At 41.0% G+C, this 21,394-nt stretch overlaps 1 protein-coding gene across 8 annotated transcripts in view; it reads right to left on the bottom strand.

The window, feature by feature from the left end:
* Positions 1–21,394, bottom strand: part of DLGAP1 (DLG associated protein 1) — a 587,128-nt gene that overhangs the window by 219,908 nt on the left and 345,826 nt on the right. For 4 of the 8 annotated variants that reach the window (XM_087818970.1, XM_087818972.1, XM_087818974.1 and 1 more), the window contains exon 1: positions 8,459–8,533. In XM_087818970.1, the coding sequence (XP_087675096.1) occupies positions 8,459–8,533 (75 nt within the window). Of the gene's footprint in view, positions 1–8,452; positions 8,534–8,910; positions 9,342–13,277; positions 14,313–21,394 lie in introns of those variants that run through there. The other 4 variants (XM_087818971.1, XM_087818973.1, XM_087818968.1 and 1 more) reach the window with 3 other exon arrangements.

Genomic DNA, 21,394 nt, shown 5'->3' with positions numbered 1-21,394 from the left:
TCTAAAGGTCGATCTTTAGGGAAAGATATACTTTCCTTAAGACCTAGAGTAATAATTCAACAGATAGTAAAATTGGTGAACTTCTCCAATATTTAGTTAACAATCTGGGTTAAATGGAGCTTATGTACCAAACAGAATCCTGGCTCACAATATGCCTCGGAAATAACTATCCGGTTTCCCCAAAGGACAAAATATAAAGCCACGCTGATTTAGAGGAATTGTGTTTGGGGATCCTTAGTTTACCTCCTCATCATTTCAGTGAAATTACTTCTTACAGAAGCAAACATCCCCAAGTTAATCCGAGCAAAGGATAGAAAATGGGAAGACTGCTTATTTGGACATATACCCTTGTAACGTTTTAACAGTGTTATAACTACAATCAGGTTGGCAGTCTCAAGGGGTCAATAGTACTATTTCTTGCTGAAACAAATAAACAAAAAAGCAAAAACAGTCTTAAGCAATGGCTCTTTTCATAGGTTGAGATAAAATTTTCCATTTACATGAAATGATATTGCTTTAATACAATTTAACATTTTATGTATCTGACTTTGCAAATCAATCTCATATATTGCTTTCTAACATGGTTACTCTCCAAATGAGACTTAAGTTCACATTTAAGTAGAATCTGTTTTTTAACCATAGTTAATCATGTTTTAATATTGGTATTAAAATAAATTATCACCAAGAAACATTCCTTCAGGAAAAGATCAAAGGAGATATTTACACAGCAGAGGCGGCAGGACCTGGCAGAAAGGGAACAGATTTTGGAATCAGACCCATCAGGCTTTAAATCTTTGTTCTGTCACTTAAGAGCAGCATAGTCTTGAGCACATTACTTCTGTTTTGTATAAAATGAGGGTATGAACAACTGTCCTGGTAACTTTCAGAAATAAGGACAGTACGTGTTGAAGCATCGGGCCATCGAACTTCCTCAGCAAATGATGGTCCTTTTTCCTCCCTTCCTACCCTTCCTCCTCCGTCATCTGCTTCCTCTCCTGCCATCATTCACTCTCATGAAGCGCATCCAGCATGTGATAGAAGAGCGTTAGGCTGGAAATCAAGGGGCCTGTGTGTTCTTAGAAAAGTTAATTCCTCTCTCTGGGTCACAGCTGAGGGCTAGGGTGTGAGAGTGGCATAAGAATGATCTGTTACAGCAAAGGAGTGATCCTACAGCGTGAGCCAATCGCAAACTACTGGCATTGAAGCCGTTTTCATGAAGGACAGGGCACCAGGACTGCAGTCTGCGAGAGCTGGGAATTAAAGTTACCAAGCTTGGGATAGTTACTTAGCATTTTTTGGACTTTATCAGGGTTTTCTGATTTATTTGGTTTATCAAGAGTAGATGCAGACTCCCCGCTCCCCCTGCCCTGGTCATTACACGGTTTCTTTGACAGCTTCGATCTGCTCACTGGGGGAGGAACGGACAATGGTTTTCAAATTGTGCTTCGGGGACGCCTCCCCCAGCCCACATCAGGAGCCCTGGATGCTGGGCAGCGGAGGGCGAAGGGGCTTTGCGTTTGAGGCCTCCCCTTCCTGCTTCAGTGGGAGTAGCTCTGTATTACATTGTTTTATATGAACAAGAAATCCCATGATTTAAAAGTGGAAAATGCACTGAGCTAACTGATCTTTGAAGTTCTTTCCAATACCTGCTTATATTGACTGTGCATGTTCACTGGGAGTTCATAAGGAAAAAAGGCACAAGGAGATGCACTCTCGGGACACTATAGACTAGACTAAGCCACAACCAAATGAGTCCCAGGCCTAGAGTGAAAAAAGCAGGGGGTGGGCAGGAGGCAGCATTTCTTGAGTATACAGAACGTTAAGATAAATGAATGTTTTGTGCTACATGATTAAGGAATGCTAACAGATGGAATCAGAAGACGTCCTACTGTCCCTGTTTCTGGTGACCCTCTATAACTGAGGAGCCACGAGAATACCAGTTAAGCCGGGCTGGGCGTGGCTCAGCGGTTGAGCGTTGACCTAGGATCCAGGCGATCGGGGTTCGATTCCCAGTCAGGGCACATGCCCGGGTTGCGGGCTCGATCAATGACTCTCTCATCATTGATGTTTCTATCTCTCTCTCCCTCTCCTTTCCTCTCTCTGAAATCAATAAAGACATATTAAAAAAAAAAAGAATTCCAGTTAATTTCTCCAGGCCTCAGTTTCCTCATCTGTAAACTGATGGTTCCCCATTCCAAATCATATTATGGAATAGCTACCTAAAAAGTAGGAGGAAGAAAAGAGAAGAGGAAGAAAGGGAAAGGGGAAAGTACTGCTCAGCCCAATTCTCTTTTGCTCAAAAGGGTGCAGGACATGGGGAAGTGGAAGTGGGAATATAATCAACCTCACACGTCTGATTTCTAAGGTTGATTTCAGTAACAATATTAAGGTTTTGCTTAGCATGAGTACAGGCTTCCAGGGTGCCCCATAATACTATTCTGGGAGATTTGTGGGTGTTGATAATGGGGGAGGGGGCATGGGAAACAAAGAGAAGGTGGGCCAGGCAGTAAAAGCTCTCAGTAAGCAAGGACAGTTTCATGGACATAGTTTCAAATTGCCTGTCTTTCAATAGCTATAGGAATTAGTTATCTAGATTTACCAATAAAATCTAATAAATAACAGTTGGTTTGGGGATTTAATAAAAAGCAGCATGAAAGTAAAAATATAGGGTGTCCCCAAAAATGTATACACACACTTTAAATAATTATAAAGACATCGTTTATTAAAATACATTTCATTTTCAAAATTGAGCTATCAGCTGTTAAAGTTGTATATATATTTTTGGGGGGACATTCTGTGTGTATTTTAAAAAAGTATGAAAGCTCATATGAGATATTTCTGATTGATTGTTCAGTTCATGAGATCATCCAGCATGAAATAAAATGTTTCTTTTTCTGTGCAATGATTGCATAGGTCAAATATGGCAAAGCATCTTACATGACAATTTTCGACCTATGGATCTGAGTTTTCATAAACCTCACCACTCACCCCTCACAGAGTTCTTGTTTCTGGTGGATTTGTTTCACCTCCTTTGTGAAAGCCTCAGAGAGAAGGCAGCAAGCAGGAAAATCAGCTATTTATAGGCATCTTTTGACTAGAAGTGTCTGCTCAGTGTGCCATGGAATATTTCCAAGAGGTGGGAGAACAGGAAACTATCTAAAATCAACTAGAAGGCTGGAGGAGTGTTATGGGGGAAAGATTTTACAAGGGAGTCATTTTCAGAAAGCTCAGCGCTCATTTGCAAACAAATGACAGTTACTTTCACTGACACCTCCTGAGTTACAGAAAAGCCAGCTAAACTTCTATTAGTTAGAAAAGAAGGAAAAAAAGACATAATCTCTAAGGATTACAAGTAGTTAGAATTATTTAAGGGCATTTAAAGGAAAAGTCCTGGGGGAGTGCCTCTCTCTGTACGTATTAGCTGCTGGAGGGTCACCAGTCAAGACTGATGCCCACAACACAACTTGGGCTAGCAGGTGGCCTTCTAAGTGTGGGCTGCAGGTTCTGGCAGACCTAACAGGAGTCCTACTGTGCCCACAGGAGGATCTTTATCTTCACTCATTTCCACTTTTATAACCAAAAAATGGCAAACCATTTGCTCAAGTTTTCACAATTAAGAATTCTAATTTTGTTAAATTGTAGTCCATTCTTCCCATGAATTCTGGTGGATTTTGTTTTCATCATCTTGGTGGTAATATGCAAGCAGGTGAGGCAGGGAGTCTCTGCACCACCAGAAGTATATAGCTACCTGAGAAAGTCTGAGCTCCCATGGTCCTGTGGTGGAAAGAGTTCAATGTTTATTTGCTTTGTCTGAATTTCTACAGCCTTATAAGTATGATGTAGTTGGCTTCAGATAATGGAGAGGATTAATCAGGGACATTGGGCAAGAATAAAGAAGAGTGACAGACAAGGACCTATCGTCATCTGCTAGCAATGAGGAAAGAGCTCCCACCTATGAAAATTGCCATGGTGGAAACAGTCCTCAGAGAACCTGGATAAGCCAATAAAGGAAGCAATGAAGAGTAGATAGAGTCCCGTTATAGGCAAGCCCCACTGCTACTGCTGTTAATTAAACTGTCCTGTTGACTTACCAAAGTTTCCTGGAATAAGGCATGAGGGTCTTGACAGACTTAAGGTATGAAAATAAAATGAGGTTTCATATGAACAAACTAAAGCTTGAGGAGGCCAGAAGAATTGTGTTCCATCGGTAAACATCAAGGCATGGGAAAACCTGACCCACTGATGCTAAGCTATCAAAAGATTGACCCTTTATGATCTTTTCATTTGTAGACAAAAGCTTTATGTGTTTAGTTGGCACATGGGATGAAGAAGACTAAAACCTACACTGTGATGAAGACCTACTGCCATCCGACACTTGGAGAGGGCTTTCCTTTACCGTAGAACCAGATATGTTCATCCTGAAAATTAGATCAAGCAAAATAGAAAAGAAAAAGTGGTAAGGTACTTGAATCACATGAAGAAGCAGAGAAGCATGTTAACCTCTAAGGATTTGTAAATTCCAAACATTTCAGGCAAGATTTTAAATTTATTTCCAAAATTTGAAATTAAAAAAAATTTAAACAGTTAGAATAAATACAAGGATTGTATCATTATACCCATTTTGCAGACACAGAAATGGAAGCACTAAGTACAGGGAGCCCAAAGTCATGCCAGAAGTCAGTGGTAAGATTAGAGCTCATGGGTCTCTTGAAACCCATGTTTTCAGCTGTTAGATTTGACTGCACCCTTCGGTAAGTAAAATGATAAATTTAGTCTGATACTTCCCTAGAAGTGGGTTAAATGTGGTTCTTGGATTTATCTCTGTAACAGAATCACTCCAGATCTACAGAATCAGAATCTCTTGGTTTGATGCCAGAAATGCTCATTTTATAAACATTTTCAAGTTGATTTTCATGCGTACACAAAGTTGAGGAACCACTGCTCTAATATTCAATGATAGAGCAAGTAACCACACACATACATGATTCTATACATGCAGATAAATGTGGTACTATGCTAATTTTTACCCATAGGGGTGCCACTATATGTAAAATGCCTCATGTAGCATTTCCAACTTTAGAGCTAGACCTTTTTGGCATTTACTTACTTTTTCATTTCGAAAGCAATGACCAAGAGGTCAGCTTGTAGCCCTTGTCCTCTCCTATGCACTCCCTTTCAGATTTTCTAGAGTTGCCCTGATTTATTATGTTTGGTCTCATTGTCCAATACATTTTCTCCTATATGTCACATTTGGACAATATGGTGACAGACGTGTTAACAATTTTTAATCCAGGAAAGTGAGATGAGAGGTGAGGAGAACTGGCTGCCAACAGAGTGGAAGATGCCAGAGAAAAGGGCATTGTCTTCAAAATCCAGCATCAGGGCTCTGTCGCTGTGCCTAAAGATCACATCTCCATTTGTTCTCCTTTGGTATGTGGTTCACTCATAATGAAACCATTGGGATGCAGGAGGGACTGACAGGGATAACAGGAAAAACATACTCATTTCTTTATTTTAGAGGTTAAAAATACTACCCTGTCAGTTGTAACCACATAATTACAGATTGCAGGTAATTATTTAGTGAACAACTGTCTTAATCTTTTAACCCACATGCTTAAAAGTTAGATCTGACATGGTTCAGATCTAACTTTTGGATTAGTTTTCTCTCTGTGCGTATTTTAGGCGTATGGTGCAGGAATGCCCATACAGGTGCAATGTGTGTATATGGACCTGTATAACTGCATACAATACACAGCAACCCTGGATTCCACATCATTTTGCTTCATAGGCAGTTCTGTGATATTACAAGCTGACAATTTGTAGGAAGTTTCCTAATTCTGTGAGAACAATGAATACAAACTCTAACTAATAGAAAATAGTGTCCTAATAGTCAAAGAAAAGATTTACCCATCTAGAAAACTTATTTTGCAAATGTAATTAGAAGTCTCTTTATCTTAGAAATGGAAACAATGCAGGGCATATTGCTAAACTTTAGAAAATGAAAAAACTACCCAGTTTCTAAAAATAGTTCTATATATTCTTACACTTAAACGATCAGAAGAGGTCTTTCCTTGGTCATTGTTTCCTTAATGAATGTTCTAAAAAAAATAAAAATAAGTAAATAAAATTTAAAAATAGTAGAAATAAAAAATTGTTCAAAAGTAGAAGGAGTTGGATAATATGTCTCTCCTTTCACTATATTCTCTCCATTACTTTGTTAATGGAATAAGAGCAATGGATTAATGCATTCTTTATATCTTTACCTTTGAGCTACAAACAGAGAGAACTGGGTTGAAGGGGAATAAATGATTCATTAAAAAAATTAAAGCACCCCCTCCAAATGTGTTTCAGATTAAGAATTTATAAAAACACTTAAATATTCATTTACAAAAATAAAGTAGAAGAATTTTCCCTGTGCCATAATTTGTTCCAAATGGGAGTTATTAGAGGTAGAAGATGAGGCAAGATGATCTTGAGAAGCAGATAAATGGGAAGTCACACATGCATGTTATTTTTATCCAATGGGAAAAGTTATAGGTTCAAAATTTCAGGTGAGTAATACAAATCACAGTGAGATTATGTAACTCTTTCATGGGCTCATTAATAGTATCCTGATTTTACCTAAACAGGCCAATTTTCATTTTTTTTAAACCAAGCTTCCCTAGCAAATGACAGAAAATAATCTGACTATTAAGAGGTACTATAGGTTGAACCATATGAAGTTTCTAATTTTAACTGCTTAGACCTATAAAAATGGAATTTCCCCCAATTCAACTCGATATCAATGAGCACAAGAATCTATTAAGAGAGGTAGTTACATTTAAACCTAAAATCAAAATGGTGGGGGGAAAAACCCTACCCTAATCTAAACACCAAATCAAAGTCAGCTTGGTAATACTGCAGGTATTTTTTAGTGGCTCCTATAAAACTTCAAACAAAAGACCAATGAGTTCTACCATTCACAAATCACTGTGTAAAGCTGTACAAAGCCATGATCTCAAACGGACCAGAGATTATGGATGAATCTTTCTCTACAGAATGGTAAATGATTACTTTGAGTTACTATCTTTAATTTTCAACCAAGCAAACTGTCCTCTAAGGAGACTAGGGAAAGAAGAAATAAAACCCACTGTCCACTGAGAGATCTAAGGCTGGTTTCCCTCTTTTACTCTATACTAACCAGTGCAATAACTTCCATTGGTAGATTAGACTTTGTGGGATCAGAAAGCATGTGTTATGCAACCTTTGAATGAAGCTAACCAAGCAGTTTTGGTGTTGCTGAAAATGTCTTTAGAGTAATGAAATTGTAGACCAAGAATAACAGTTTCTTTAACAACCTCCAAGGAAGATTTCCTATTTCTTTTTCCCCCTATTTCATTTCCACCTTCCATTTACCAACACTGAGTCTTTTTGGACCCCTACTTTCTCATAGTGTTTTGCCAACCCCCCCCCCCCCCCAATACTTGGATATGGGCAATAGTGAGAATGATAGAGAACCAGGAGAGAATTACAAGGATTCTGCTGCTGATCACTGATCCTATATCCAAAGTTATCATCGAGGAGGATTGGCCTCATTTTTCTATCAACAAAGAGGGACTTCTCTACTAAGATCAGTGAAAAAGGGAGAAGATTGTGCAAGGCAAAGAGGAACTACATTCAGGAATCTGACACTCCTCACTGGACTATTAAGGCAATTTAAATTAAAAAAATAAAGAAAATCATCACTTAATGTGGTTGACGGGGGTTTAAAAAAGGCAGCAAGGAAACATCGCAGTAACCAAAGTCACTGGCAGAATTGCTCAGCACTGTCACACATTTCACATGAAGCACTTTAATTGATTCAGTATAATTTAAATTGTTCTAAAACAAGAGGAAGGAAAACCTCAGCCAGGGAAAGAAAACCCCCACTGGGCAAAGACTGAAATAATCTTGAACAAAATTTTGAAAAACAGTTGTACCTGCTTTGAAAAATAATCCTGGGTTCATGCTTTATGGATGATTCTTCAGTGATTTTTTGTGCAGTCTTATTTAACCAACAGACCCCTGGCAAAACCCCCAACCATCCAGAAATTTTAATTTTGCAACACAAAGGTAAGCATGCAGGATTCTTCTCATGGAAAACGACTGCTCACATTTCAATCACTAGCCACATAATGTCCTCTAATAGCACCTGGCACCTTAGATCATCTGTGTCAATTAAAGATTCTATAAAGCAGCAAGGAAACATCACAGTAACCAAAGTCACTAGCAGACAGATTTGGGAACACAGATTTGTGGGTATCCGATGTCTCAACCTGTTTTCTTACCATTTGTACATATATTAGTTTGCTAGTTCTTTCAGTTTCACTGGCCATTATTTAGAGAATAAAACACAGAAACGATCCTCCCTCTCCCCTTCACCCCAAACCAACAACATAGTATCACCAAATACAAAGTAATAAAAGAGTTGTACCCAAACCTGGTCAGTCCTTCCATTTCTGGAAACTTGCACACAAACTGAAGAAACCCACTCAGCCTTAAAGAGGTCGATCATTTTGCTCTCCTAAAATTTCATCTCTGTGAGTGCTTTCTTTCCCGGGTCTGACTTGCTCTCTCTCTCCCTCTCTCTGTGCCTCTCTCTACTTCTACCGGAGAGTGTTTTCTTTCTCTTTTCCTGTTTCTGCTGCTGAATGAATGCAAAATACATGATTTGAAGGGATTTTGTTTTTTTAGGTTAGCAGTTGGAAATCTAAAATCTTGCTCTTCTGAATGGCTTTATATGCCAGTCATTCAACACATAACGTTTACAGAAAGAGACACATACAGAACCAAAAAGCTTGCTTTTTTAAAGCAAAAACAAAACCACGACAAAAATTCCTTTTACACCTTTGATCCCATTCCTATTTTATTTACTTAATTATTAGCACTTACCCTGAGATGTGCCATAAATGCTCTATTCCAAATGTATAAAAGCCAACCACATCTCAACTGAGAATTAAACAGTTTTAATGTCTTCAAATCCATGTCCCTGATCCAAAGCCTGATACAGACAGTCACTGGCAGCGGTACAATAGTTCTACAGAGCAGACATCTGATTCTTGACATTTAAAAATAACAATATTGGGAAAAAAGGAGTCTTTTTTTTTTTAAACTACAAACAGCTTGTGAGTGAGCACATTATTACCAATGGATTGCATTAACTGGAACTTGCAATCATTTCAAGCTACAATATTTTATTTCTAAATCAATGCCAGACAGAGGCCAAATACCTACACACCTCTTATTTTCTATATAATTGTAGCAATGGCCTATGTTAAATTAGTTCTAAGTGATAATTCTACAAAGGGAGAATCAGAACTTTGCCAGTATTTAGATGCTATTATTAGTGACTATTAATTTAACCTTTGTTCATTCTGGAATCATAGTAGGAACCTTTCAATCATTCTGTTGCTTGTCTAAGATGGGTCACATTTCATATACATGCAGGCAAACATAACAGGTCAAATGAACACATACATTTGCTCCAGAATAAAACAAGTAATAAAATGAAAAAAAAAATCAACACATTTATTTCTATTTCTGAAGCACCTAAGAGACTCAGACTGATCTGGGATCAAGTCTTAGCTCTTCCACTTACTCTATTCCTGAGCAAATGATTTAATCTTTTGTGCCTGAGTTTTGTTGTCTGTAAGCTGGAGTAAATAGTAATACATTGCAAAATTGTTTTAGGTACTAAATGAGATACTGTATGGTTTCTGGCACATAACAGATATTTGCTATATGCCACTTCCTCTGTTTTATATTTGGAACAGGGTAGGGATTGGCATGGTAAATGGAAAGAATCCAGGTGTTGCAGGCAGACATTTCAGTTTTGACCCACCATGCTGCCATGTGCTAGCTATTGTCCTTAAGCAAGTCACTTAACCTAATTTACTAAATCTCAGTTTCTTCAACTGTAAAATTCCTCCTAGTTTTAAAGAGCAAATTAGATAACATGGGAAGAACATTCACTTTTGGTAGGCATTTATTAAGTGAGAGCTCCAGGCTCTTGAAAATTGTTTTAATTAGTACTCTGCATGTATAACTTAGGAGTTTAAAGATGTAGACAGAGATCATAGGCCCTTAGATCAAGTGTCTCACTTTATAGCAGAGGAAGGAGACCAGAGAGCTGAAATGATGGTTCCAAGCCACATCAACATCACTAGTTAGTGGTAAATAGGGACTAGAACACAGACCCTCTTATTTAAATTTTAGTGCTTTGTCCACTAAACCCTGTGATGTTGAAGTTGAACATATTTGGAAATCCAGTTTCAGTATTAGCTGGTAATTAAAGCAATGCAACCAAACTCCCCTCTGGAATTCCCCAAATTTACTTCTAAGAATGAGCTTATAAACAAAATTATCCTATAGGAGTTGGCGGAAGCTGGCTACCTCTGTCTTTCTGGGAGAAGCTTACTCGGGACAGCTCATTCTTCTTTTCCTCTAAAGCAAGAAAAGAGCTGGTGAGAACGTCCAGTTCTCAGGAGTTGCCCATTCCCTGCCTCCCTTGTGGATGTCCAGCTCCTTTTCTTTCTTGGAGGAGCTCTTTGACGTCAGCATACAGATTGGGAAGGGCACACTGTTCTACATTTAGTTTTCTCACTAAACATGTTACCTCCCACATTGAAATATAGTTTTTTTTTTTTTTTTTTTTAGTTTGAAGGAATTGAACAGAATAGAAGCTTAATAAATGTCAACATTTGTTAAAGAAGGTATAACTTTGTTCTCAGTTTACATTTAAAGGCTTGAACTAGCTTGGTTTAGGGTTAGTGCCCACTGTAGAATAGAAAGCATTAAACTTTTCAATCTCTTGATAATTTCAAAATTAAAAACAAAGGTGCTTTGGGTATCAATCAGATTAGCTATTACTCTGAGGAGGAAGGGAGGGAAGTGGGACTGAGGAAGGAACAGATGAGATCCATTACAATTAATGTTTTATTTCTATAGCTGGGTGATGTATAAATGGGCGTTTGTTTTACCTTTTTTTAAATAGCCTTTTGTAAGCCTCAAATATTTCATTTAAAAAATTGGCTTAAAATAAGGTAAATAATTTGAAAATAGAATTTCCAAATCTTTATGATAGATAGACTGATAAGTCTGTGCTAAATTCTATACTTAAACGTTCAAGTTTTCATTCTCATCTTACTTAAGAACTTAAATGACATGTTTACTTTAAAGGTTTTTTTCTCCTTGCTCTTTATTTTCATGCCTTTGATTCCAGGGTTGTGCTGGGGTACATAGGAAAGAGCTCTTTTGCATCACATACACCTAAGTCTCAGCTCCACAATTTACTGGACATGTGGCTTTAAATCACTTAATGTTTCTAAGCTTTGGTTTCCTCTCTTGTAAAAACTGAGTATTATTATAACTAGCTCTCAGAATTATTATGAGGATTAATGAAATAACAAATGTGGAAATATTTGCCACAGCATCGGGTACATAGTAAATTTTCAATTAATATTAGTTTCCTTCTTTCTTTCCTTATCGTTCCACTTTTCACCACTACTTGAACTTTTTACTTCAGAAAGGTATAAAAAGGAAAGAGAACTGAATTTAAGGCAGGCAGAATATAGACAATGATGTACGCGTAAGGAAAGCATTTTGTTACTAACAAAGACTGGGCCCAAAGGCATGTGGAGTATCCTTCTTCAATCTTATATTCCTCATCTAATCTCATCACTACTTACCCAAGTCCAGTTAAAATTTTTTTTAAAATTTTTGCTGCTAGTCACAGAAACTTTATAGACAAAATATCCTATTCTAGGGCTTCAATCTCATTATCGATTCTTTCTTCAAGACATATTCTTATCAAAATACTTTATTCTCAATGGTGGATGAGACTTATGTGTTTAAGGCATGTCTAAAGTTTTCAGATGTGAACCTTATAATGGTCATTTCTATAAATTTAGAGGCTGGGGTTCTAGTTCTACCTCTGCCACACACTAACAGTATAACCAACCCACTAAGTCTTTTCTTTGAGTATTTTTTTATATGCTAAATGAGGAGGTTAGATTAGACGATCCCTTTTAGCTCTAAATTAGGCAACACACCATGTAATTCTGTACTGTTTGTGAAAACTATCCACATGCTGGTGGCTTCTTCTGAACTCTGGGGTTGGGCTCTGGCACTGTCCTTGCCCACTGTCTGCCAGCCTAGAATATCCTCAGGGTTCGTGGAGGCATGTCCAAGGAAGCCAGGTTTGTCCAGGAAGAGACCAAGAAGATAAACTTCTCAGTGGAGGACTTCCCCCCCCCCCCTTCGCATTTCTTCTTAAGATGAGAGTGGGAAATGATTATCTCATACTTGTATAGTACAGTAGAAACTTAAAAAAAAAAAGATGGGGATAGTAAGAGAAAGGAAAAAAGACACTGTAAAGAGGCAGGATATGAGGGTCACTCTTATGAAGGGTTGTGTCTTGGGAAAAATGACAATACTAGAGGCAGGTGGGAGGAAAGAGAAAGACTCTTTCCCTGTTATTTTTACCCAGGTGCAATCTAGTTTAAGTGAATTGTGGGTGGTAGGAAAAACACGAGGAGATTGTGGTAGGGGAGGAGCGGCCTGCGGTGGGTCTGGGTGTGTGGGATCTACACCCTGACACTCACTGTATCTTATTTGTGTGGACGCTTCCCCTTTCTCCTCATTGTCTCTGCTGTCCTAGGTCTCTGCAGCTGGGCTTGCAGGGTCCCCAAACTGGCTCCACCTCCACCCCCTCAGGGCTCAGGGCACTATCCCCATTCCCCTGCTCCTCTGGGGGAGTGGGGCCCAGGTAGGAGTGTGGTCAGTGCTGGTGTTGGTGTGACGATTGGTGAAGACACATCCATTTTCCCCAAACTAGTAACTTCAGGCAGAATTTTACAACTAAAACCAAAAAAAACCCCAAATCCTGATAGATGTAATTAAAAAACTCTTTCCAAAATTCCAAAGGTCATTGTTGACTATTGTAAAAAGGTGGGTTTATTTTAAAATTCTGTGTGGGCTCCCCTGTCCTGTCCTCTCTATCCCACGATCCTCCAGGCCAAAGGAGAACAGGAAACCTGAAGGACCCCTGGCCTTTATGCGGGCCTGCTTTCCAACGCACTCTCATGTGAGTGTCTCAAGGTAGCTGTGGTAGCACCTCTGCTTCCTGACCGGGGCACTTAGCCACAGCAACGCTCAACAGTGTTTTCAGGCACAGGCGAGCCAACACTAGAGCCAGGGGGAGCCGCCACACCATTCGCAGGTACAACGTCCACCCGCCCACCACCCGCCAGCAATGGTACCTGAAGGTACTGGCAGGAGCGTTCTTGCTGACACGCCTCGGCCTTCACCAGGGCCTGGTCCACGTTCACCGAGGCCTTCTGGTAAACCTCCCGGGCGCGGCTCACCGTCAGCGTGGAGGCCCAGGCGCTCTGCTTCAGGAGCGGCGCGTCCAGGGTGACCGGCAGGTGCGCGCAGGTGGCGCACTTGACGTCGTTGCTGCTCCGCGAGGCCTTGACCGCCTGCTCGCTGAGGGTGTTGTAGGTCTCCACGAAGAACTGCGAGGCCGAGCGGTCGGGGCACCTGCCCATGGTCATCACGCCCGACGGGGAGTGGTAGACGCACATGTCGCCGTCCAGGTTGTCGTCGGAGCTCCACCAGCCCGGGGAGGTGCCGGGCGAGGTGCTGGGCCGCGCCTTGGGCTCGGCGCGCCGCTCCTTGCTCTTGGGGCGCTTGCCGTACCTGGCGGCCTGCGTGTCGTCGGGGCTGGCCTTGCCCCCGTTCACGCTGCCCTTGGCCGGCCCCTCCAAGGAGTGCGACTTGGTGAAGAGCTTCTGGACCGAGTGGACCAGGTGGCGGATGCGCCCGGGGCTGTCGCTGCGGTGCTCCAGCGCCGCGCGCTTGTACTGCAGCGTGTGGTACCCATCGCGGCCGAGCGGCAGCTGCCTCTCGAACTGGTCCAGGAGGTTGGCGGGGAGGCGGTTGGCCTTGGCGGCCAGGGCGCGGGGCACGAGGGCGCACTCGTCCTTGAGCTCCTGCTGCGAGGCGTAGTGGCGGCGCGGGAAGGTGCTGCTGGCCAGCGGGTCGCTGAAGGGGCCCGCGCACTCGGCCTGGAAGGAGTTGCGCTGCGCGTAGTAGGGGTGGTCGGCCGGGTGCGGCTCCGCCGGGCCCAGCAGGTACGGCTTGCGGTCCGGGGGGTGCGAGTCGCAGGCCGGGTCACAGGCGACTCCGTGGTGGTGGCCGCGGCTGCCCGATAGGCCTTTCATCGCTGACGGGCCGCAGCCGCGGGGGTCATGGACGCCCCGTGGTCCGGTTCCAGACCCTCCGCCCGCAGAGACCTGGGGGAACGAACGAGAGACGGGGGATGGTTAACGCGTCCTTTGGTCAGCAGATACCGCTCTGTCGCGCTGTGCTGCCGGCTACTGTTTGTTTTCTTGCAAGAAGAACTCATGGCTGCCCCTGAGCGCGGCTCTAGTGCATCGCTGGAAAATCTCTACACCTCTGCCGGGCAGGCAAGCCGACCCCAATCAGATACGGGGAGCCTGTAGGGGCGAAAGCTAGTGAACCTGGAAAAGGGAGCTAGAGAAATGCTCGAGTGTTTTAAAATTATTTGAAAGAGAACCCCCCCCCTTCCCCTCCGTCCTGATTCCAATAACCAGCAGTATCTTTCCCTTTCTTCTTGGTTTTATTCTAACTGTATGTTAACGGGAGATCTAACTCGCCGGAGGGCTCAGTGTCCCTGGGAAGCCTTGGCTGATAGCCCTTTGCAGACAGAACTAGTTCCCTCTGTGCTTCCCCAGCCGTAACTCTCTTAGCTCCCGTGGAAATGGTTGTCTCCGGCTTTGCTGGGTGGCTTCAGTTCCTTGCAGACCACCTACATTTTAGTCCCCTTTACATCCCTAGTGCCAGGCCGGCCATGCAGACACACAGTAAGCATTCCATAAATGTGAATAAAAATAATAAGTAAAGGCATATACTGGCACCTTCTACCTTGAGGATATATCTTTCCTACCTTCTGCCACATGTTTTCCCATTAGGATTCTGTGGTAACAATTACAGCGCACAAGCATTCCCGGCCCCTCTCCTGGTTATCAGAGTTGATAAAAGTAATGGTCTGGCAAATAAACCAGAGCTGTAGAGAAAATCTGCCCCTGTTTTTCTGTCATCAGAGGGTCAACAAACCAAGAGCAGTTGAAGAACAAATAAGCTTGAGTTGGCTAGTTTGAATATTATGGCTCCTGCTCTTCCTGGTTTAAAAGTTTCCGGTTAAATGCTCACAAATGATGGCAAGTTGGCCAAAGGGAAGGTCCCTGAAATGTTCCCGAGGACGTGAAACACCTGGAGCTAAGGGTCAGCTCAGCCTTGGTGAGAAATGACGCCTGCAGATCCAACTGTGGGAGCTCAGTTCATTCCGGGCCCAGGTCTTCCCCAGGCCTTAGTAACGGGCTGCTGTTGCACCCGGCAGAGGATTTTCCTACTCTAACAGAGTGTGTTCTTCAGTCACTGACCAAGTTCCTATTGACAGCCTGAGGGTTTTTTTAAAGCTCCCATAATACAAAAATTGTCATATGAAGAGTTTTCCTGAGAGTAGATATTAAAAGTTCTTATCCCAAGAAAAAAAAGTATAACTACGTTTGGATCTTAACTAGACTTATAAGGTGATCATTTCACAATACAGTTAACCCTTGAACAATATGGGTCTGAACTGTGTGGGTCCACTGATATATTAATATTTTCCAATAAATACAGTTGGCCCTTTGTATACACAGGTTTTGCATCCTCAGATACAACCAACTGTGGATTGAAAGCAGTATATTTTGCATTCTCAACTGCGGTTTCCCAGCCTCAAGTGCCCAACTGCAGATTGAAAATATTGTTTTAGATCCACAGTTGGTTTGAACCCATGGATGTGAAGGGCTGGCTGTAGTTAAGTTTTGGGGGAGTCAAAGTTACGCGCAGATTTTCAATTGCTTGGAGGTTGGTGTTCCTAACCCCTGTGTTATTTAAAGGTCAACTGTTTATACAAATATTGAATCAGTATGTCATACACTTGAAACTAATATAATGTTATATGTCAGTTATATCTTTTTTTAAAAAAAGAGTTGTCCTCAAAAGTTAGTGTTACTTTCCAAAATATCACAAATGTCATTTCAGATATTCAGAGAGGGAGAGATAAATGATTTAATCAAACAATAAGAACAAAATAAAACATACACATGGTTTAATGAAGAAAAACTTTCGAGAAGTCAGGTCTTATTTGTTCCATGGGACGTACTGTATGTGTGTGCTCTGGTAATGTTGAAAACCTCTGTCAGTGCTTAAGATGCTTCTTTCTTCCTTCTAGTCCATCAGTTTCTGGATTAACCACTCAAGAAAACTGATGGGAGATTTTAATTACCAGACCCTTTCAAAATTGGTTAGTCTACTAAATAAATTATGAGCTCCCTGAGGGTAGGAATTCTGTTTTACCCATCTAGTGCCCCAAAAGGTGCTTGGCTGATGGTGGGAACTCAGTAAAATATTTATTCAATAAATTAATGCATTAGTGCAAAATTTCCCAGAGTGTTCTGTACTGTGAATCAAGTCACACCTATTGAATGGAAAGATGACTGTGACAAGGGATGGGCCAAGCCAAGGAAGGAAGAGGCCATTTCACAGGCATTCCAGGAACTAGTGGTTTTTTAGAGGGAGGGAGGTGAATGGTTTTTGTGTCACCCTCCAACTTTTGGCTCTTCACAACCCACCAAAGAATATCCTACCCCTGTAAGTTCTAATTGCCTTGAAGTAAATGTTTGAAGAGTTTGCCTGGCCTCCTGACTATATGATTGTTAAACAGACAGAAGACAATCTGTTTGAGGGAGAGAAAGACATTGACACTTGAAGAGGAGATAAGGAAAGCAGGACTCATGATACCTGTGGATCAGGAAGAACCTGTAAATCAAATTGAGGAGAGACTCGTGAAAAAGGAAATTTAAGCATAAAATACCTTGGACTTCTTTGTTTTAAGTTATGACTCCAAGAATAGGCTGTGGCAATAAGGAATATAAGAGGGTTAAATTCAGGGTGTCCTCCCTCAAAATGTACACACAATGTCTGTAGATTCTATTACACTTTGAAAATAAAATATATTTTCATAAACACTGCCTTTATAAGTATTCAAAGTGTATATACATTTTTTGGGGGACACATGTTTTTAGCAAAACTGTGGCACAAACTAATTTAGATGGAAAAATCCATTGCATGAGGGAGTCTCTCTATATAAAACAGGTCCTGTTGAGGACATTTTTGCCTTTTAAATACGGATTTAAAAATAAAAAAGCAAAAATAACAATCTAGTAGGATTATAGTCACATAATAGTCCTATGATTACACATGAAAGAATCTCAGTATATACAATTTTATGAAATAATGCTTCAGACTTTCCTTCTGAAGAAGCTAGGGTCTTAGGTAGATATTTTCTGCTAAATAAAATGTGAAACTGGCAAGAGATGAAAGCATGAATTAAACATATTTACTCCAAACCATACAAGATATTTGAATCATGTATTTAATATTTAGTTATCTTTATCTTATATTTTATGTAAGATAATGTTACCTGAGGACAAGCTAGCAAACAAAGATCCTTTTTAAAGCCATTAATAATGATTTAGTTAAGTGATGTAACCAATGATAATTTTTGTAATGAAGCATACACAATGTGATTTTTACTCAAATTTAAGTGGGCTATTTTCAGCAGAGTAACAAGCACTTCTGTTTTCTTAGAGGGTAACAAATTGCATCAAAGACAAATAAGTTAGCTTTCCTCCTTCCTTAGTTAATATTTGTAGAAGGATATTAAGACCTTGTTCCTTTTTCTCCATGATGTGGGCACATAAGGTCATGAAGAAATGACAATACACAACCATACACATTTCTAAATGCTCCATCTCTCTTTCTGGGTAAGGCCAAATAAATAACTTAATTCTCCATCCCCTCTATAAAAATAATTTTACCCTCTCTTCTAGTCTCTTAGTTTAAAAAGAAAATAGATGAATTTGTGATTATCAAATAAAGCAACACATTCAGTGACTTCTCGGTGAGCAGGGCCGATGATCTAAAACCCTCAGTGGCTAAACAAGTGCTGGCGGCATCTACCACGGATGTCTCGCTCTCCCTTCTCTCATTCTTCATTTTCCTCTTTTCTTACTCTTAAGCTCCCTTTCCAGCACACTTCTTTCTGCCAGTTCTTTTCCCCTCTCCTAATTCACGTCTGTAAGTGGCATCCGTGGACCTCATCTGCTCAAGCCTGGGGTGCGGCTGGGTCTCCCTCCCGGGCAGGGCGCAGCGTGCGCTGCTGCAGGCCAGCATGTGCGCACTGCAGTCCCCAAGGGCCAAAGGGCACGTGAAGTGCTCAGAGAGACGTGATCTCATCATGAGAAAAAAAAATTCTTATTATCTTCTGCACTCTTGAAAAAGGAAGCTGCTAGCCCTTGAATCAGACTTTAAGTGGCTGTAAATGATTTCTGAGAACAGAAAGGGAAATTGCCTTTCATGCCTCCCTCTCTGAGTGTGGGTGGGGACTGCAGGTCAACATGCCTTCATAACGGTTTCTATGATTAGGGTGATCATCTCTCACTTTTTTGCTTGTCCACCATGACTTCAAAATTATATTTTGTTCTCCTAGGTTTAATTTTACTATCAGGGAACATGTTCTGATTTTTGGGTTGGGGAATTTGTTGACTGTATTGGCTGTCCTGAGATGAGCTCTGAGTGTGAGATGTACCTGGTTTCCACACCTGTATAGATGATGACCTAAGCGAAAATAATCCAGAAAATTCTCAAGGCAGGTAATTTATTAGACCCAAGAAAAGAACAAACAGACCACATATTAGAAGATGCTGACAGGGGAAAAGAGTGTTGCAAAGCTAGCAAGCCCTTATTTCATTTTGATTTCTGTGCATGTCCTTATTTAGAGCTGCTGTTCTTGAGCTTTCTTTATATACAAAGAGAAGAGCCACGTGGAGGGCTCCACTCTCTCACTCAGTGAGGCTATCATGACTTGCTTTAGAATGAACATTGTGGGGAATCCTGCCCAGGAGAACAGGAAGCATTGTGTGCTGGCTTGGGGAGATATCAGAAAGAAGAAATCGCAAATCTTTTCAGGGTCAGGTGGCTTTTTTAGTTTCCCTCCATGTGACCTGCCCATGCCAGGTTATAATAGTCAACTAAAGAGAAAGAAAGGATAAAGTAATCCTAGAATAATGACTTTGTTTCCCAGTCTCCCTAGATGTGCGCAGGCGACTAATTCTGGCTAATGGAATATAATTGGAAATGGCATATCCAATTTCTGGAAACTGTCTCTAATATGAAGGGCATACTCTTTTCCATCCCTTCTCTGGCTGGAATGTAGACCTGAAGGCTGGCTGAGAAGTCATCTGGCACGTGAGGTAGAAGTTGTAGTTGGAGTAGCACAAGATAAAGGACCTGGCCACAGTGGAGGACCATGTCATCCCTGACTGTGGAACTCTGCATCTTGTTTATATGGGAGGAAAAATACCTTTATCTTTGTCTATGCCATTGTTATGTTGTTTCCTGACACTTCATCTGAACCTATTCCTAAGCAAGATGGGTAGTCAGGGCTAAATCCTGGAGAGCCTTTGTTAGCTATCCTAGTACACAGGACTTGACTTTGCAGGTGGCCCTGCTCCATGAGAGCGGTTAAACTGTGGAACCAGACAATGACATGGCCATACCAGTACTAACTATTTCCCTGGCTGTAGCTAAAGACTAGACTTAAGGGTGGGGAAAGGCAAGAAGATCTAAAATAAGCAATCACTTCTGGCTTGAGCAGACCAAGAGAGAGGATGGAAGACCCCAAAAGGGGCGTGAATGTCCTGGCCAGCTGGGGCTGTGCCGTCTAGGCCTCCTATCTCATACATATGTGTTGCTACCACAGTTTAACACCACGACAATTTTTTCCGAACAAAATTCTATGTAACATGGATGCAGAATTTATTAACATTTTTTCCCTCTATTAATAATAAATCTTCACTCTATAATGATTGAGAATGAAGAACTGTATGAATGCACAGGATTATGATTTTAAATAAAATATAATTAAAAAAATAAGGGAATGGTTCTAATGAATATATTACTAAAACACAAAGCCATGCCACTTTAGGGTAAAAATAAATAGAAAACTTAACAGAGGTGAGAAGTGGAAGTTAATGCTGGCCAAGGGCCCACTTTTCAGATATTTTCTGACCTTCTGAATTTGTAGCTGCAAAGGATAACTGAACGCCATTTTCTTTCACTTTTTCAAGCTTCCCTACTTGAAGGTTTTCATGTGTTGTATACTTAAAATCATGTAAGTACCATAAGGGCACCTTTGAATAAGCACAGTCTGAAATATACCAGTTATATTACTCAAGGTACAATGTTAAGCCATTTTATATGAGCAGAATGTATTCTGGCTTTTCTTTAAAATTAATTGCTGTCATAATCATCTGCAGCTAGATTTTGTTTGTGAATACTTCTGTCAATCAGTCAGCTCCTAGAAAAAAGTGCCTTTGGAGCATTTCCCTTTCAAACGATACAGTATTGTACAGAAAATCCCCCAAACACCCCAAACAACAACATCCCAAACCTCCAATTTTGTCACAGTAGGTGGCACAATTATAATAGCCTTTGTCTTCATTCAAAGCTGGTGGTTTCATTTCTGTTTTTAAGTATAAAAAGGTAAAGGGTGGTGTTCCTTGAGAAATGGTTAGTAAGTCATTAATATTGGTATATACCTATTGCTGGTTGAGTAAAAAATATCATAAGACTTCGGAGGGGATTTTTATGTGGAGATGATTGAGCACATTCTAAAACCTCATGATATATATATACTAATAAATATATATATATTTATTGACTTCAGGGAGAGGAAAGGAGAGGGAGAGAGAGAGAAACATCAATGATGAGAGAGTCATTGATCGGCTGCAGCCCACAACCTGGGCATGTGCCCTGACCGGGAATCGAACCCTGATCGCCTGGATCCTAGGTCGACGCTCAACTGCTGAGCCACGCCCGGCTGGGCAAACCTCATGATATTATTTCCACACGGGTGGAAAGGTGACTGTCCTGACTCTGTGTGACATTGAACATGTGCTCCCCATGGAATCGCTCCCATCCCAATACCTAGGAGAGTAGAGTGTCTGATTATCTCAGCTATGCCTTCAGATGGATTCGCCTGGCAGCTGCTAAGAGAATGTGGTCACCTTGGCCAGGCTCATAGCTCTTCAGGGGGCACCGTGGGCAGGGGACACCCTTTCTTACGGGGGTAAAATAGATGTCTGCAGAATTTTCACACAGAAGAGCAAAAAGCATCAATGTCTACTCAAAAAAAAGGAAAAGAAAAGAAAGTTCAGAAAAACATGAACACCATTAATGAGGATAT

This window comes from Miniopterus natalensis, chromosome 7 (assembly GCF_054644295.1).
Source record: "Miniopterus natalensis isolate mMinNat1 chromosome 7, mMinNat1.hap1, whole genome shotgun sequence".
Classification (NCBI taxonomy): Eukaryota; Metazoa; Chordata; class Mammalia; order Chiroptera; family Miniopteridae; genus Miniopterus; species Miniopterus natalensis.
This window is presented reverse-complemented; position numbering and strand designations above follow the sequence as displayed.